The 16283-nt window shown below is 43.4% G+C and overlaps 1 protein-coding gene across 1 annotated transcript in view; it reads left to right on the forward strand.

Annotated features, from left to right (window-relative positions):
* Positions 1-16283, forward strand: part of LOC140732660 (dynein axonemal heavy chain 6-like) — a 549473-nt gene that overhangs the window by 332456 nt on the left and 200734 nt on the right. The window contains 1 exon segment of the mRNA XM_073055353.1: positions 15066-15194. Coding sequence (XP_072911454.1) covers positions 15066-15194 — 129 coding nt within the window.

The following is a 16283-nucleotide window of genomic DNA, read 5'->3' on the forward strand; positions in this document are numbered from 1 at the left end:
GCCCATTCTCCCAATCTATCCAAGTCTCTCTGCAGACTCTCTGTTTCCTCAGCACTACCTATCTTTGTATCATCAGCAAACTTAGCCACAAAGCCATCTATTCCATAATCCAAATCATTGATATACAACATAAAAAGAAGCGGCCCCAACACGGACCCCTGTGGAACACCACTGGTAACCGGCAGCCAACCAGAATGGGATCCCTGTATTCAGTGTGTGTATTCAGTGCACTCCAATTGTGTACTCCCAGTGTTTATTCAGTGTGCTACAATTACGTACTCCACTGTGTATTCAGTGTACCACATTGTGTACTCCCAGTGTGTATTCAGTGTACCACATTGTGTACTCCCAGTGTGTATTCAGTGTATGACATTGTGTACTCCCAGTGTGTATTCAGTGTACGACGTTGTGTACTTCCAGTGTGCATTCAGTGTACCACATTGTGTACTCCCAGTGTGTATTCAGTGTGTGACATTGTGTACTCCCAGTGTGTATTCAGTGTACTACATTGTGTACTTCCAGTGTGCATTCAGTGTACCACATTGTGTACTCCCAGTGTGTATTCAGTGTACCACATTGTGTACTCCCAGTGTATATTCAGTGTATGACATTGTGTACTCCCAGTGTGTATTCAGTGTACGACGTTGTGTACTTCCAGTGTGCATTCAGTGTACCACATTGTGTACTCCCAGTGTGTATTCAGTGTACCACATTGTGTACTCACAGTGTGTATTCAGTGTATGACATTGTGTACTCCCAGTGTGTATTCAGTGTACGACATTGTGTACTCCCAGTGTGCATTCAGTGTACCACATTGTGTACTCACAGTGTGTATTCAGTGTATGACATTGTGTACTCCCAGTGTGTATTCAGTGTACGACATTGTGTACTCCCAGTGTGTATTCAGTGTGTGACATTGTGTACTCCCAGTGTGTATTCAGTGTATGACATTGTGTACTTCCAGTGTGTATTCAGTGTACCACATTGTTAACTCCCAGTGTGTATTCAGTGTACCACATTGTGTACTCCCAGTGTGTATTCAGTGTATGACATTGTGTACTTCCAGTGTGCATTCAGTGTACCACATTGTTAACTCCCAGTGTGTATTCAGAGTACCACATTGTATACTCCCAGTGTGTATTCAGTGTATGACATTGTGTACTCCCAGTGTGCATTCAGTGTACCACTTTGTTAACTCCCAGTGTGTATTCAGTGTACCACATTGTGTACTCCCAGTGTGTATTCTGTGTATGACATTGTGTACTCCCAGTGTGTATTCAGTGTATGACATTGTGTACTCCCAGTGTGTATTCAGTGTACTACATTGTGTACTCCCAGTGTGTATTCAGTGTACCACATTGTTAACTCCCAGTGTGTATTCAGTGTACCACATTGTGTACTCCCAGTGTGTATTCAGTGTATGACATTGTGTACTCCCAGTGTGTATTCAGTGTATGACATTGTGTACTCCCAGTGTGTATTCAGTGTACCACATTGTTAACTCCCAGTGTGTATTCAGTGTACCACATTGTGTACTCCCAGTGTGTATTCAGTGTATGACATTGTGTACTCCCAGTGTGCATTCAGTGTACCACATTGTTAACTCCCAGTGTGTATTCAGTGTACCACATTGTGTACTCCCAGTGTGTATTCAGTGTACTACATTGTGTACTGCCAGTGTGTATTCAGTGTATGACATTGTGTACTGCCAGTGTGTATTCAGTGTATGACATTGTGTACTTCCAGTGTGTATTCAGTGTACCACATTGTATACTCCCAGTGTGTATTCAGTGTACCACATTGTATACTCCCACTGTGTATTCAGTGTACCACATTGTGTACTCCCAGTGTGTATTCAGTGTACTACATTGTGTACTCCCAGTGTGTATTCAGTGTATGACATTGTGTACTCCCAGTGTGTATTCAGTGTACGACGTTGTGTACTTCCAGTGTGCATTCAGTGTACCACATTGTGTACTCCCAGTGTGTATTCAGTGTATGACATTGTGTACTCCCAGTGTGTATTCAGTGTACGACGTTGTGTACTTCCAGTGTGCATTCAGTGTACCACATTGTGTACTCCCAGTGTGTATTCAGTGTATGACATTGTGTACTCCCAGTGTGTATTCAGTGTATGACATTGTGTACTCCCAGTGTGTATTCAGTGTACCACATTGTGTACTCCCAGTGTGTATTCAGTGTATGACATTGTGTACTCCCAGTGTGTATTCAGTGTATGACATTGTGTACTCCCAGTGTGTATTCAGTGTACTACATTGTGTACTCCCAGTGTGCATTCAGTGTACCACATTGTGTACTCCCAGTGTGTATTCAGTGTACCACATTGTGTACTCCCAGTGTGACTTCAGTGTATGACATTGTGTACTCCCAGTGTGTATTCAGTGTACGACGTTGTGTACTTCCAGTGTGCATTCAGTGTACCACATTGTATACTCCCAGTGTGTATTCAGTGTACTGCATTGTGTACTCCCAGTGTGTATTCAGTGTACCACATTGTATACTCCCAGTGTGTATTCAGTGTACTTCATTGTGTACTTCCAGTGTGTATTCAGTGTATGACATTGTGTACTCCCAGTGTGTATTCAGTGTATGACATTGTATACTCCCAGTGTGCATTCAGTGTATGACATTGTGTACTTCCAGTGTGCATTCAGTGTACCACATTGTGTACTCCCAGTGTGTATTCAGTGTACCACATTGTATACTCCCAGTGTGTATTCAGTGTACCACATTGTGTACTCCCAGTGTGTATTCAGTGTACCACATTGTGTACTCCCAGTGTGACTTCAGTGTATGACATTGTGTACTCCCAGTGTGTATTCAGTGTACGACGTTGTGTACTTCCAGTGTGCATTCAGTGTACCACATTGTATACTCCCAGTGTGTATTCAGTGTACTACATTGTGTACTCCCAGTGTGTATTCAGTGTACCACATTGTATACTCCCAGTGTGTATTCAGTGTACTACATTGTGTACTCCCAGTGTGTATTCAGTGTACTACATTGTGTACTCCCAGTGTGTATTCAGTGTACTACATTGTGTACTTCCAGTGTGTAGTGAGTGTACCACATTGTGTACTCCCAGTGTGTATTCAGTGTATGACATTGTGTACTCCCAGTGTGTATTCAGTGTACTATATTGTGTACTCCCAGTGTGTATTCAGTGTATGACATTGTGTACTCCCAGTGTGTATTCAGTGTACCACATTGTATACTCCCAGTGTGTATTCAGTGTACTACATTGTGTACTCCCAGTGTGTATTCAGTGTACTACATTGTGTACTCCCAGTGTGTATTGAGTGTACTACATTGTGTACTCCCAGTGTGTATTCAGTGTACCACATTGTATACTCCCAGTGTGCATTCAGTGTATGACATTGTGTACTCCCAGTGTGCATTCAGTGTACTACATTGTGTACTCCCAGTGTGACCATAAGACAAAGGAGCAGAAATTGGCCATTCGACCCATCGAGTCTGCTCCACCGTTTTATCATGAGCTGATCCATTCTCCCATTTATTCCTACGGCCCCGCCTTCTCACCATAACCTTTGATGCCCTTGCTACTCAGATACCTATCAATCTCTGCCTTAAATATGCCCAATGACTTGGCCTCCACTTCCGCCCGTGGCAAAAAATTCCACAGATTCACCACCCTCTGGCTAAAAAAATTTCTTCACATCTCTGTTCTGAATGGGCGCCCTTCAATCCTTAAATCATGCCCTCTTGTACTAGACTCCCCCACCATGGGAAACAGCTTTGTCACGTCCACTCTGTCCATGCCTTTTAACATTCGAAATGTTTCTATGAGGTCCCCCCTCATTCGTCTAAACTCCAGGGAGTACAGTCCAAGAGTGGTCAAACATTCCTCATATGTTAACCTTCTCATTCCCGGAATCATTTTAGTGAATCTTTCCTGAACCATCTCCAATGTCAGCATATCCTTTCTTAAATAAGGAGCCCAAAACTGCACACAATACTCCAAGTGAGGTCTTACCAGTGCCTTATAGAGCCTCAACATCACATCCCTACTCTTATATTCTATTCCTCTAGAAATGAATGCCAACATTGCATTCGTATTCTTCACCACCGACTCAACCTGGAGGTTAACCTTAAGGGTATCCTGTATGAGGACTCCCAAGTCCCGTTGCATCTCAGAATTTTGAAGTCTCTTTCCATTTAAATAATAGTCTGCCCATTTATTTCTTCTACCAAAGTGCAGGACCATACACTTTCCAACATTGTATTTCATTGGCCACTTATTTGCCCATTCTCCCAATCTATCCAAGTCTCTCTGCAGACTCTCTGTTTCCTCAGCACTACCTATCTTTGTATCATCAGCAAACTTAGCCACAAAGCCATCTATTCCATAATCCAAATCATTGATATACAACATAAAAAGAAGCGGCCCCAACACGGACCCCTGTGGAACACCACTGGTAACCGGCAGCCAACCAGAATGGGATCCCTGTATTCAGTGTGTGTATTCAGTGCACTCCAATTGTGTACTCCCAGTGTTTATTCAGTGTGCTACAATTACGTACTCCACTGTGTATTCAGTGTACCACATTGTGTACTCCCAGTGTGTATTCAGTGTACCACATTGTGTACTCCCAGTGTGTATTCAGTGTATGACATTGTGTACTCCCAGTGTGTATTCAGTGTACGACGTTGTGTACTTCCAGTGTGCATTCAGTGTACCACATTGTGTACTCCCAGTGTGTATTCAGTGTGTGACATTGTGTACTCCCAGTGTGTATTCAGTGTACTACATTGTGTACTTCCAGTGTGCATTCAGTGTACCACATTGTGTACTCCCAGTGTGTATTCAGTGTACCACATTGTGTACTCCCAGTGTATATTCAGTGTATGACATTGTGTACTCCCAGTGTGTATTCAGTGTACGACGTTGTGTACTTCCAGTGTGCATTCAGTGTACCACATTGCGTACTCCCAGTGTGTATTCAGTGTACCACATTGTGTACTCACAGTGTGTATTCAGTGTATGACATTGTGTACTCCCAGTGTGTATTCAGTGTACGACATTGTGTACTCCCAGTGTGCATTCAGTGTACCACATTGTGTACTCACAGTGTGTATTCAGTGTATGACATTGTGTACTCCCAGTGTGTATTCAGTGTACGACATTGTGTACTCCCAGTGTGTATTCAGTGTGTGACATTGTGTACTCCCAGTGTGTATTCAGTGTATGACATTGTGTACTTCCAGTGTGCATTCAGTGTACCACATTGTTAACTCCCAGTGTGTATTCAGTGTACCACATTGTGTACTCCCAGTGTGTATTCAGTGTATGACATTGTGTACTTCCAGTGTGCATTCAGTGTACCACATTGTTAACTCCCAGTGTGTATTCAGAGTACCACATTGTATACTCCCAGTGTGTATTCAGTGTATGACATTGTGTACTCCCAGTGTGCATTCAGTGTACCACTTTGTTAACTCCCAGTGTGTATTCAGTGTACCACATTGTGTACTCCCAGTGTGTATTCAGTGTATGACATTGTGTACTCCCAGTGTGTATTCAGTGTATGACATTGTGTACTCCCAGTGTGTATTCAGTGTACTACATTGTGTACTCCCAGTGTGTATTCAGTGTACCACATTGTTAACTCCCAGTGTGTATTCAGTGTACCACATTGTGTACTCCCAGTGTGTATTCAGTGTATGACATTGTGTACTCCCAGTGTGTATTCAGTGTATGACATTGTGTACTCCCAGTGTGTATTCAGTGTACCACATTGTTAACTCCCAGTGTGTATTCAGTGTACCACATTGTGTACTCCCAGTGTGTATTCAGTGTATGACATTGTGTACTCCCAGTGTGCATTCAGTGTACCACATTGTTAACTCCCAGTGTGTATTCAGTGTACCACATTGTGTACTCCCAGTGTGTATTCAGTGTATGACATTGTGTACTCCCAGTGTGTATTCAGTGTACCACATTGTTAACTCCCAGTGTGTATTCAGTGTACCACATTGTGTACTCCCAGTGTGTATTCAGTGTATGACATTGTGTACTCCCAGTGTGTATTCAGTGTGTGACATTGTGTACTCCCAGTGTGTATTCAGTGTATGACATTGTGTACTCCCAGTGTGCATTCAGTGTATGACATTTTGTACTCCCAGTGTGTATTCAGTGTATGACATTGTGTACTCCCAGTGTGTATTCAGTGTGTGACATTGTGTACTCCCAGTGTGTATTCAGTGTATGACATTGTGTACTCCCAGTGTGTATTCAGTGTACCACATTGTGTACTCCCAGTGTGTATTCAGTGTATGACATTGTGTACTCCCAGTGTGTATTCAGTGTACGACATTGTGTACTCCCAGTGTGTATTCAGTGTACTACATTGTGTACTGCCAGTGTGTATTCAGTGTATGACATTGTGTACTCCCAGTGTGTATTCAGTGTACCACATTGTATACTCCCAGTGTGTATTCAGTGTACCACATTGTATACTCCCACTGTGTATTCAGTGTACTACATTGTGTACTCCCAGTGTGTATTCAGTGTATGACATTGTGTACTCCCAGTGTGTATTCAGTGTATGACATTGTGTACTCCCAGTGTGTATTCAGTGTACCACATTGTATACTCCCAGTGTGTATTCAGTGTACCACATTGTATACTCCCAGTGTGTATTCAGTGTACTACATTGTGTACTCCCAGTGTGTATTCAGTGTATGACATTGTGTACTCCCAGTGTGTATTCAGTGTATGACATTGTGTACTCCCAGTGTGTATTCAGTGTACCACATTGTGTACTCCCAGTGTGCATTCAGTGTACCACATTGTGTACTCCCAGTGTGTATTCAGTGTATGACATTGTGTACTCCCAGTGTGTATTCAGTGTATGACATTGTGTACTCCCAGTGTGCATTCAGTGTACCACATTGTGTACTCCCACTGTGTATTCAGTGTACCACATTGTGTACTCCCAGTGTGTATTCAGTGTACTACATTGTGTACTCCCAGTGTGTATTCAGTGTATGACATTGTGTACTCCCAGTGTGTATTCAGTGTACGACGTTGTGTACTTCCAGTGTGCATTCAGTGTACCACATTGTGTACTCCCAGTGTGTATTCAGTGTACTACATTGTGTACTGCCAGTGTGTATTCAGTGTATGACATTGTGTACTGCCAGTGTGTATTCAGTGTATGACATTGTGTACTTCCAGTGTGTATTCAGTGTACCACATTGTATACTCCCAGTGTGTATTCAGTGTACCACATTGTATACTCCCACTGTGTATTCAGTGTACCACATTGTGTACTCCCAGTGTGTATTCAGTGTACTACATTGTGTACTCCCAGTGTGTATTCAGTGTATGACATTGTGTACTCCCAGTGTGTATTCAGTGTACGACGTTGTGTACTTCCAGTGTGCATTCAGTGTACCACATTGTGTACTCCCAGTGTGTATTCAGTGTATGACATTGTGTACTCCCAGTGTGTATTCAGTGTACGACGTTGTGTACTTCCAGTGTGCATTCAGTGTACCACATTGTGTACTCCCAGTGTGTATTCAGTGTATGACATTGTGTACTCCCAGTGTGTATTCAGTGTATGACATTGTGTACTCCCAGTGTGTATTCAGTGTACCACATTGTGTACTCCCAGTGTGTATTCAGTGTATGACATTGTGTACTCCCAGTGTGTATTCAGTGTATGACATTGTGTACTCCCAGTGTGTATTCAGTGTACTACATTGTGTACTCCCAGTGTGCATTCAGTGTACCACATTGTGTACTCCCAGTGTGTATTCAGTGTACCACATTGTGTACTCCCAGTGTGACTTCAGTGTATGACATTGTGTACTCCCAGTGTGTATTCAGTGTACGACGTTGTGTACTTCCAGTGTGCATTCAGTGTACCACATTGTATACTCCCAGTGTGTATTCAGTGTACTGCATTGTGTACTCCCAGTGTGTATTCAGTGTACCACATTGTATACTCCCAGTGTGTATTCAGTGTACTTCATTGTGTACTTCCAGTGTGTATTCAGTGTATGACATTGTGTACTCCCAGTGTGTATTCAGTGTATGACATTGTATACTCCCAGTGTGCATTCAGTGTATGACATTGTGTACTTCCAGTGTGCATTCAGTGTACCACATTGTGTACTCCCAGTGTGTATTCAGTGTACCACATTGTATACTCCCAGTGTGTATTCAGTGTACCACATTGTGTACTCCCAGTGTGTATTCAGTGTACCACATTGTGTACTCCCAGTGTGACTTCAGTGTATGACATTGTGTACTCCCAGTGTGTATTCAGTGTACGACGTTGTGTACTTCCAGTGTGCATTCAGTGTACCACATTGTATACTCCCAGTGTGTATTCAGTGTACTACATTGTGTACTCCCAGTGTGTATTCAGTGTACCACATTGTATACTCCCAGTGTGTATTCAGTGTACTACATTGTGTACTCCCAGTGTGTATTCAGTGTACTACATTGTGTACTCCCAGTGTGTATTCAGTGTACTACATTGTGTACTTCCAGTGTGTAGTGAGTGTACCACATTGTGTACTCCCAGTGTGTATTCAGTGTATGACATTGTGTACTCCCAGTGTGTATTCAGTGTACTATATTGTGTACTCCCAGTGTGTATTCAGTGTATGACATTGTGTACTCCCAGTGTGTATTCAGTGTACCACATTGTATACTCCCAGTGTGTATTCAGTGTACTACATTGTGTACTCCCAGTGTGTATTCAGTGTACTACATTGTGTACTCCCAGTGTGTATTGAGTGTACTACATTGTGTACTCCCAGTGTGTATTCAGTGTACCACATTGTATACTCCCAGTGTGCATTCAGTGTATGACATTGTGTACTCCCAGTGTGCATTCAGTGTACTACATTGTGTACTCCCAGTGTGACCATAAGACAAAGGAGCAGAAATTGGCCATTCGACCCATCGAGTCTGCTCCACCGTTTTATCATGAGCTGATCCATTCTCCCATTTATTCCTACTGCCCCGCCTTCTCACCATAACCTTTGATGCCCTTGCTACTCAGATACCTATCAATCTCTGCCTTAAATATGCCCAATGACTTGGCCTCCACTTCCGCCCGTGGCAAAAAATTCCACAGATTCACCACCCTCTGGCTAAAAAAATTTCTTCACATCTCTGTTCTGAATGGGCGCCCTTCAATCCTTAAATCATGCCCTCTTGTACTAGACTCCCCCACCATGGGAAACAGCTTTGTCACGTCCACTCTGTCCATGCCTTTTAACATTCGAAATGTTTCTATGAGGTCCCCCCTCATTCGTCTAAACTCCAGGGAGTACAGTCCAAGAGTGGTCAAACATTCCTCATATGTTAACCTTCTCATTCCCGGAATCATTTTAGTGAATCTTTCCTGAACCATCTCCAATGTCAGCATATCCTTTCTTAAATAAGGAGCCCAAAACTGCACACAATACTCCAAGTGAGGTCTTACCAGTGCCTTATAGAGCCTCAACATCACATCCCTACTCTTATATTCTATTCCTCTAGAAATGAATGCCAACATTGCATTCGTATTCTTCACCACCGACTCAACCTGGAGGTTAACCTTAAGGGTATCCTGTATGAGGACTCCCAAGTCCCGTTGCATCTCAGAATTTTGAAGTCTCTTTCCATTTAAATAATAGTCTGCCCATTTATTTCTTCTACCAAAGTGCAGGACCATACACTTTCCAACATTGTATTTCATTGGCCACTTATTTGCCCATTCTCCCAATCTATCCAAGTCTCTCTGCAGACTCTCTGTTTCCTCAGCACTACCGGCCCCTCCACCTATCTTTGTATCATCAGCAAACTTAGCCACAAAGCCATCTATTCCATAATCCAAATCATTGATATACAACATAAAAAGAAGCGGCCCCAACACGGACCCCTGTGGAACACCACTGGTAACCGGCAGCCAACCAGAATGGGATCCCTGTATTCAGTGTGTGTATTCAGTGCACTCCAATTGTGTACTCCCAGTGTTTATTCAGTGTGCTACAATTACGTACTCCACTGTGTATTCAGTGTACCACATTGTGTACTCCCAGTGTGTATTCAGTGTACCACATTGTGTACTCCCAGTGTGTATTCAGTGTATGACATTGTGTACTCCCAGTGTGTATTCAGTGTACGACATTGTGTACTTCCAGTGTGCATTCAGTGTACCACATTGTGTACTCCCAGTGTGTATTCAGTGTGTGACATTGTGTACTCCCAGTGTGTATTCAGTGTACTACATTGTGTACTTCCAGTGTGCATTCAGTGTACCACATTGTGTACTCCCAGTGTGTATTCAGTGTACCACATTGTGTACTCCCAGTGTATATTCAGTGTATGACATTGTGTACTCCCAGTGTGTATTCAGTGTACGACGTTGTGTACTTCCAGTGTGCATTCAGTGTACCACATTGTGTACTCCCAGTGTGTATTCAGTGTACCACATTGTGTACTCACAGTGTGTATTCAGTGTATGACATTGTGTACTCCCAGTGTGTATTCAGTGTACGACATTGTGTACTCCCAGTGTGCATTCAGTGTACCACATTGTGTACTCACAGTGTGTATTCAGTGTATGACATTGTGTACTCCCAGTGTGTATTCAGTGTACGACATTGTGTACTCCCAGTGTGTATTCAGTGTGTGACATTGTGTACTCCCAGTGTGTATTCAGTGTATGACATTGTGTACTTCCAGTGTGCATTCAGTGTACCACATTGTTAACTCCCAGTGTGTATTCAGTGTACCACATTGTGTACTCCCAGTGTGTATTCAGTGTATGACATTGTGTACTTCCAGTGTGCATTCAGTGTACCACATTGTTAACTCCCAGTGTGTATTCAGAGTACCACATTGTATACTCCCAGTGTGTATTCAGTGTATGACATTGTGTACTCCCAGTGTGTATTCAGTGTACCACATTGTGTACTCCCAGTGTGTATTCAGTGTATGACATTGTGTACTCCCAGTGTGTATTCAGTGTATGACATTGTGTACTCCCAGTGTGTATTCAGTGTACTACATTGTGTACTCCCAGTGTGTATTCAGTGTACCACATTGTTAACTCCCAGTGTGTATTCAGTGTACCACATTGTGTACTCCCAGTGTGTATTCAGTGTATGACATTGTGTACTCCCAGTGTGTATTCAGTGTATGACATTGTGTACTCCCAGTGTGTATTCAGTGTACCACATTGTTAACTCCCAGTGTGTATTCAGTGTACCACATTGTGTACTCCCAGTGTGTATTCAGTGTATGACATTGTGTACTCCCAGTGTGCATTCAGTGTACCACATTGTTAACTCCCAGTGTGTATTCAGTGTACCACATTGTGTACTCCCAGTGTGTATTCAGTGTATGACATTGTGTACTCCCAGTGTGTATTCAGTGTACCACATTGTTAACTCCCAGTGTGTATTCAGTGTACCACATTGTGTACTCCCAGTGTGTATTCAGTGTATGACATTGTGTACTCCCAGTGTGTATTCAGTGTGTGACATTGTGTACTCCCAGTGTGTATTCAGTGTATGACATTGTGTACTCCCAGTGTGCATTCAGTGTATGACATTGTGTACTCCCAGTGTGTATTCAGTGTATGACATTGTGTACTCCCAGTGTGTATTCAGTGTGTGACATTGTGTACTCCCAGTGTGTATTCAGTGTATGACATTGTGTACTCCCAGTGTGTATTCAGTGTACCACATTGTGTACTCCCAGTGTGTATTCAGTGTATGACATTGTGTACTCCCAGTGTGTATTCTGTGTTCTCCAAGTTTGTACCCAGTCCACCTCCAGAGTGTACTCAGTATACCCCCTGCTTTTACACTGTGTTCTCGCAGTGTGTACTCCATATGCCCCTAGTGTTTACCCATTGACTTCCCTGTGCATGCTCAGTGTAAAGCCAGTGTGTGTTCAGAGTATCCCAGGTCAGTGTGCTCAGCGCATTCACAGTCTACTCCTAGTGTGTACCCAGTATTCTTCCAGTGTGTATTCAGTGTACTTCTGCTATGTATTGAGAGTACGGTATTCAGTATACAGCCCATGTGTACAGAGGATAGTCTCTGTGTGTACTCAGAGTACCTCCAATGTATATTCAATGTACTCCTAGTGGCTACTCAGTATACTGCAAGGGTGTCATCAGTGTAACCCTAGTGTGTGCTTAATGCACTCCCAGTATGTGTGTGGTCTAGACCGTAGAACAGTGCTACATGGTACTGGTTTTTGGCCCATGATGTTGCACCAACCTTTATAAACCTATTCCACAATCAATCTAATCCTTCCTTCCTATGCAACCCATAACCCTCCATTTTCTTCTATCTGTGTGCTTATGTAATTGTCCTTTAAATGGCCTTTTGTATCATCCTCTAAATCCATCCCCAGCAGTGCTTTCCAGGAACCCACCACTCTGTGTAAAAAGCCTACTTCTAACATCTTCCCTAAACTTTCCTCCACTTACTTTAAACAGATATCCTCTAGTATTGACTATTGCTGGCCTGAGGAAAAGGTGCTAGCTGTTCACCCTATCTATCCCTCTCATAATCTCTATCAAGTCGCTCCAAAGAGAAGAGCCTAGCTCGGTCTGTCTTTCATCATAAGACATGTTCTCTAATGAGGCAACACTTTGGTAAATCTCCTCTGCACCATCCCTAAAGTTTCCACATCCTTTCTGCAACAAGGTGACCAGAACTGAAAGCACTACTCTACGAGTTTTACAGAGCAGCAACATTACCTCACAATTCTTGAAATCTCTCCCAACTAATGAAGTCCAGCTCACCATGTGCCTTTATAACCACACTAACAACTTGTTTGGCAACTGTGAGAGATCTCTGGACATGGACCCCAAAACTCTCTGTTTCTCCACATGGCCGTTAATCCTTGTACTCTGCTTTTAACTTCAATCTTCCAAAGAGTATTACTTCACATTTTTTCTGTCTGACCTCCATAGGCCACCTCTCAGCCCAGCTCTGCATCCTGTCTATCCTATTGTAACCTGCAACAATCTTCTCCACTATCCACAAAACCACAGCACTTGTGTCATCTGCAAACTTACTAAACCACCCCTTTACTTCCTCATCCAAGTCATTTATAAAAAGTCATAGAGTAGGGGCCCCAGAACAGATTTCTGTGGAACATCCTCCAGGCAGATACACTCCATCTGCTACAACCCTCTACTTTCTGTGGACAAGTCAGTTCCGATTCCATGCAGCCAAATTTGAATGGATCTCATGCCTGATGACTTTCTGGATGAGCCCGTCATGAGGAACCTTGTCAACCACCTTACTAAAATCCATCCTGGTGTGTACTCAATCTGCTACAAGGTGCACTCTGTGTATTCCCAGTGTATTCTCAGTATACTGAATGTGCTCCAGGGGCTTACTCTGTACTCCCAACGTGTACTCAGTGTATTTTGTGTACCCCAATATGTACTTAGTGATCTCCTGGTAGACACTCAGTGTTCTCCTGGTTTGTACACATCATACTATCTATGTGTACTTGCTGTACTCCCAGTATGTACTCTGTATCCACATGGTGTGTACTTAGTGTACTCTTAATGTATACTCTATATCAGTGGTCCCCAACCACCCAGCCGCAAAGCATGTGCTACCAGGCCACGAGGAAATGATGTAATTTGGTGATATGAAATGATATGAGTCAGCTGCACCTTTCCTCATTCCCTGTCACGACCACTGTTGAATTTGAACACACGCGAGATCATCAGTCGCCTAAACACAGTGATACCCTTGCACCAGGGATCACTGGTTGGCCTCGGGTAATCGGCTGCCTTGCGCGGCCGGTGAGAAGTGCCGATGCTACTGGCCTGGAATACAGACAGATGGACGCCGCCTCTAAAACTGTTTAGCACATGGAATGTTCATGGGGAACCCGGTGCTAAAATATTCACAGAGGACTTATTTCGGGCTCAGGGTTTTGTAAGTAAAAGAGCAGCTACCTCGCTGCAATCTACTGAAAGTCATCCCTCGAGCCAAACTTTTATTGGCCAATAGATCCTACAAGGGGGGCAGGCACGCGCCCTGTCACACTCCTCACTCTCTCCGGACTGCGACCGCCACAGCCCCGGCATGGGGACCTCTGGCCCTTACCTTGTCCTCTCACTGGTGTGTTGCAATGATTTTATATGCTCATACAAGGAAAGTATGTGCTGTGTGTTTAATATCCAAACGTCACTTAAAATGTTATGATGCTATTGACTTATAAGTGAGTTATAATCGCATTCTATTCATGCAAGGAAAATATGTGCTGTGTGTTTAATATTAAATTTGTTAGATAAACCCTTTTAGAAACGAAATTGAGTGTATTAGCCACTTATAAGTGACTCATAGTTATCACCTATATTCCGGTCGCGATTAACACCCCCCCCCCCCCCACCCATCGGCCGGTCCGCAAGAATATTGTCAATATTAAACCGGTCTGCAGTGCAAAAAAGGTTGGTGACCCCTGCTCTATATCCCCTTATGTGAATGAAGTATACTCCTGATCAGTAAACAGTGTAGTCTTAGTGATGATTTCGTGTTCCTCCAGCCAGTGCCTACTCAGTGTCTACCCTGTGTTTACCTCCTCAATGGGTTCTCAGTGCACCCCTGCCCCCAACCCCCCCCCCACAGTGTTCTCAGTCCACTCTGTTTAATCCCAGTGTGTGCTCACACTGTATATTCAATGTATCCACAGTATCTCAGTGTACCTGAGTGTGTTCGCGATGTACCACCAGTGTATACACAGTGTACTCCCAGTGTGTACTCAATGTAATCCCAGTGTATCCTCAATTTACTCCCAGTGTGTACCTTGTATACTCTCATCGTGTGTTTAATGTATACTCATGGTGTGTATTAGGTATCTTTTCAGTGTGTCTCAAGTCTCTTAATACCCCCAGTGCGTTTTCCATGTAGCAACAGTGCACACACAGTCTATCCCAATCGGTAAACAGTGTTACTCTGTGTTTACTCACTGTCCTCCCAGCTCTGTGTATTTATTGATCTTGGTCAGTGTACACGCTTGTCACTGTGCCCATCAGGTGATTGTGTTTGTCGATGACCTGAACATGCCTGCTGTGGAGAAGTATGGAGCTCAGCCTCCACTTGAGCTAATCCGTCAATTTCTTGACCTTGGTGGATTCTTCGATGTTATGAATCTAAAGTGGCTGGTACGTTTCTTATTTTCTATTCATGTGTTTTCAAGATATTTTATCAGAATAAATGAAATAATGTGGCCAGACAAATATCGTGTATACAAGAATAGGTCAAAGACTGAGGGTCCTGTGGTGAGTGACTCACTTCCTGACACCTTCCCACCATCTACAAGGCACAAGTTGCGGGGGGGGGGGGGGGGGTTGATGCTCACCATTTTCCAAGCAGATTACAGATCCAACAATCAGGAAGTTCACTGCCATCCATTTGATCCAGGGTGAGCTAGCCTGGGTGGACAGAAGCAGAGGTGTGCTGCAGGGATTGGTACTGGTGATTATACTCTATATTAATGACTTGTTGAGAATGTGGGTGACATGATTAGTGAGTTTGCAGATGACATCAAAATTGGTGATGTAGTTGACACTGAAGAAAGTTGCCTAAGGTTACAACAGGATCTCAATTAAGAGGGTAAGGGAATGACAGATGGAGTTTACTTCAAATAAGTGTGAAGAAATACATTTTGGAAGTTTAAATCAGGGTAGGACTTGCACAGTGAATAGCAGGGCCTTGGGGAATGTTGGGGAACCGAGGTCCTATCGGTACAAATGCGTAGTTTCCTGAAAACGCAACACAGATAGACAGAGCATTGAAGAAGGCACATAACATGTTTGTCTTTTTTGGCTGACGCACTGAGTATAAGACTTGGGACATCATGTAGTAATTGTACAAAACTCTGGTTAGGATGCACATGCGGTATTGTGTGCAGTTCTTGTCGCAACACTATAGGAAGGCTTTAATTAAGACAGAGAGGATGCAGAAAAGATTTACAAGCATGGTACCTGGATTGGAGTGCTTGAGTTACTAAGTGTGATTGGATAGTGTAGGTCTATTCCTGTCAGAGCAATTGAGGCTCAGAGGTGACACAAAACTGAGGCACACACAAGGTAAATAGCCAGTGCCTCTTTCCCATAGCAGGGATGTGTAAAACTAGAGAGTATAGGTTTAAGGTGAGAGGGAGGGAGTTTTAAGGGAACCTGAAGGGTAAATTTTTCACACAGTGGTTGGTAGTGAGAATGAGCTGCCAGAGGAGGTGGTGGAGACAGGAA

This window comes from Hemitrygon akajei, chromosome 9 (genome assembly GCF_048418815.1).
Source record: "Hemitrygon akajei chromosome 9, sHemAka1.3, whole genome shotgun sequence".
Classification (NCBI taxonomy): domain Eukaryota; kingdom Metazoa; phylum Chordata; class Chondrichthyes; order Myliobatiformes; family Dasyatidae; genus Hemitrygon; species Hemitrygon akajei.